The 3824-nt window shown below is 42.9% G+C and overlaps 1 protein-coding gene across 1 annotated transcript; it reads right to left on the reverse strand.

The window, feature by feature from the left end:
• Positions 1-3824, reverse strand: kcns2 (potassium voltage-gated channel modifier subfamily S member 2). The gene is made up of 2 exons (XM_088409306.1): positions 3529-3824; positions 1-3323 (listed from the first exon to the last, which is right to left on the reverse strand). Exon 2 carries the CDS (start codon positions 3319-3321, stop codon positions 1882-1884), a length of 1440 nt encoding a protein of 479 aa, XP_088265432.1. The 5' UTR covers positions 3322-3323; positions 3529-3824; the 3' UTR covers positions 1-1881.

A 3824-nucleotide genomic window follows, 5' to 3' on the forward strand; every position in this document is an offset into this window, starting at 1 on the left:
TGGTGTGTTTCTTGTTTAATTCACTTTGCATGACACAGACATCTGAAGTAACGATGTTGCAAAACAACAATTTCACATTTGACTCTTACTAAAACCACATCTCTCACAGCTTACTTCAGATCTAATAACAAGTAGAGGAAGATTGGACTACATGTACTGTATAAGACCAATATTGTTAATGCACAGTGGTATGTTATACTCAGACTCCATCAGACTACATTTGCTGTTATTTCCATTGAGAACTGACACGAAGATTATTGCACGCAGCTACAGAGAGGCGTAGGTAGGGTCACAAAATTCAAAGTTGGATACCTCCATGGAATTACGTAGGGATTTAGAACAAACCACTAGAATAAACTGGAAATTATGGCATCTGTTTCAATTTTATGGAACATTAATGTTTTTTTTTTCCCTAGGTATGCAAATGATGTCATTTTAATGCATTAAAACCAACAGATGGTATATAAGTCTAAACATGCTGTGAGAAAAGAGGATGTATCTATGAAAGTGTTGATATTTATATGCATACAGTACATATATTGCGATCACCACCTATCCTTTTGTCATTTTTTGATGAAAAAAAAAATGTTTTGCCCTCATCAACACTATTGTGCCGGTTACCTCATTCATCCTCTGTTAGACATATTATTTTAGGCATCCCCTAAAATGAAATGATTTAAAATATAATATTCAGTTCTTGAGACAGTTTTGTGTTTTATCATAATAATAATAATAATAATAATAATAATAATAATAATAATAATAATAATAAGAATAAGAATAAGAATAAGAATAAGAATAAGAATAATAATGAATTTGTCGGAAGTTGGAATGCATTCATCATTTGCATCATTTCCTTCAAAGGATGGATCATTTAAAGATTTAAAAAAAAAATTCTAAAACATTGCATTATGTTTACAAACCATTCATTCCTCTCAAGGTTAATGGTGAGCAATAGCTTAGTCCTCGCAGAATTTGGACTAGATAGTTGCTAGCCAATCATAAGGGACATACTGTATAGCCAAAAGATCCTTGACACTTATGACACCTATGGATATATTGATTTTTAATTTACCTACCCTGCCATGCATGTCTTGGAATGTGGAAGCCACAGTACCCGGATAGAAGCCACGCAAGCGCACGGATAACATGCAAACTCCACACAGAAAGTTCAAATTTGAACCCAGAATCTTTGGACCCTGAAGCAGAGGTGCCTAGATTAATGCTGCCTTCATCATACGTATATGTGAGGCGTTTTCATAAAACCAGGTGTATATCTCTGAAAATGATAATTGAGAAACTGATATATTCTAATTATATACTTAATTCATGTTAAAAACAGATAGATAATACTGTACATGGAAGTAGTGGTAGACAAAGTTACAGCAATTGAATATTGCCAAGTTGAAATCGCTAGTTTTGAGAAAAACACATGTTGGCATATTCATCTTCACTGGTGCGCGTTGTCTCTGGGACATGGCGAGACCTCAGGGAGTTTGTTGTAGAAATCTGAAAATCAACATCTGTCGAAAATTCATATTTTCATCAATAACTCATAAATAATCTCTGCAAGATTAGCCTGATTTTGCGAAAACATATCACATTTACCTAGATATACTGAGGAAACAATGTACTTTCCTATAATGGATTTTTGAAGAAAGCATCCAGAACAAAAAGTTGCATGATATTCATGATTTTTTTCAATGACCTCAAATTTCCAGTTCATTCCTATTAATTCTGAAAACAATTGTAGAATGTATCTAACTTCCCATCTAATTTCCCACAACCCTGTGTCCCACATGATGGAAGTCAATAGGGCTTTGACATCAGATGCTTTGGTATCTGGGCCAGCTTTATACGAAAGCCCCCAAAGATCCACCCTTAGTGTAATGACTCATTCAGACTGTGCTCACTGGGAGAACTCCGGCTCATGTTTGACAAGCTGGCCATAAGAGACTTGACTTTGTGCGCATAGTAGTTCCTCAGGTTTACCGAGGGGACCTCCTTGATGCCCTCATCGAAGTCACAGCTTCGCATTGCGATCTCCAGCTGTTTTTGTCTCTTGTAAAACAGGGAGAATTTATTAAAAATGAGTGTGATTGGAAGCACTACTACTAAGATCCCTGCCAGGATGCAGGCCGAGGCAGTCAGCTTGCCCGCTATAGACAAGGGCACCACGTCCCCATAGCCCACAGTGGTCATGCTCACCGTGGCCCACCACCAGCATGCTGGGATGGTAGACAGGTCCTCGCTATCTTCTTTCTCGACTGTGTAGGCCATGACAGAGAAGAAAGACACCCCCACGGCAAGATAGAGAAGCAGCAGGCCAACCTCCTTGTAGCTGTTTCTCAAAGTGGCCCCCAGGGAGCGCAGCCCAGTCGAATGCCGCGCCAGCTTCAAGATGCGGAAAATCCTCATCAGCCTCAACACTTGAGCCACGCGGCCCAGGTTAGCCAGTGCCGGGCTACTCTCCACCACCAGGTTGATGACGAGCGTCAAGTAGAAGGGAAGTATGGACACCAAGTCTATCAAGTTCAACGGGAGCTCAAAGAAGTGCACAAGGTCCGGGGCCACAGCGAATCTGGCAACCAGCTCGAGCGTGAACCAAGCGATACCAAAGTGTTCTACAATCTCAAAGCGGGGGTCCTCTGCGGGCTGCCCCTCTGCATCCAAGAGACTGAACTCGCTCATGCTGTTCATGCACATCGTGGCGATAGAGCCCAGCACCACCAGGATGGAGAAGACACTGATGACGCGGCTAGCCAACGAGTAACCTGGATTGTCCAGCATCAACCAAACTCGCCTGCGGGTGCTCCCCAGCGGCTGCTTGTCAAATTTCGTTGCGTCGTTGTAAAACTCCAACAGCTCGTCGAAGGAGGAAGTGGTGCTCCCTTCGTCGCTTTTATCCTCCCACTCCTCCCGGTCCTGGTCCATTTTCCTACAGTGGTAGGCGCCGCTGCAGCAGGAGTCGAGAAAGAATTCGTTAATGCCCCAGTACTCTATCTCCTGGCTGAAGGAGAAGATGCAGAGCTCGGCCATGACATGCAGCCGGCCCGTGTTGTAAAAATTCAACACGTAGGGGAAAAGTGCGGGATTCCTGTCGAAGTAAAACTCTTTTTCTGTGTCGTCGTAGTCATCGCACAGTTCCAGTATGGACTCCTTGGACCGGCATTGGAGAAGACGCGCCAGCCGCGTCTCCGGAAACCTGGATAGCGTGTCTGTGTGGAGACGCTTCTTGAAGCCACCCACGTTGATGCGGATGGCGGCATTGTCCTCAACGGGTGGATTGCCGCCAGGTTCCCTCAGGGCCTGACCCGTCATATCTGAGCACATGCACACGTACATGCGCGCACACATACGCACAGACAAAGAAAAAACAAAGAAAAAAAACACTATAGAAAGGGTGATATAGCTATATAACTATTTTTGCAAGCTTGTTCTTTTCAATTATCTGGAATCTATTTTGGGTACAACCGCGTGTTCCTCTCAAAGGTATTCACATGAAATAGAAGCACACAAAGAACTTACTGCAACCGGGTCACCAAATCCCCTCAGATGATTTCGTTGATGGCATCCTGGCAATTTGTAGCCAAGTTGTCTTCCATAGACTGCACAAATTGACATGTATCTCCCGGAAAACTGCAGCTGCGTCTCATTGACATTAATATGGATGAACTCCAATGATGCCAAATGTGAAGCTGTAGCCATACAAAAAAAATTGACACTCGGTTTCTCAAACCTACAAGAATATAGTCCCCTGTATTTGCAGCATCACGGCACCGATTCAGTCTAGGTATGAGCGCAGGCTGGCAGACACACGCCCT

Source organism: Hippichthys cyanospilos, chromosome 3 (genome assembly GCF_059441005.1).
Source record: "Hippichthys cyanospilos isolate Australia breed blue-spotted pipefish chromosome 3, RoL_Hcya_1.0, whole genome shotgun sequence".
NCBI lineage: Eukaryota > Metazoa > Chordata > Actinopteri > Syngnathiformes > Syngnathidae > Hippichthys > Hippichthys cyanospilos.

What these genes read in the sequence shown, in the direction of transcription:
- kcns2 (XM_088409306.1), bottom strand. Translation starts at nt 3,321, where the DNA reads ATGACGGGTCAGGCCCTGAGGGAACCTGGCGGCAATCCACCCGTTGAG.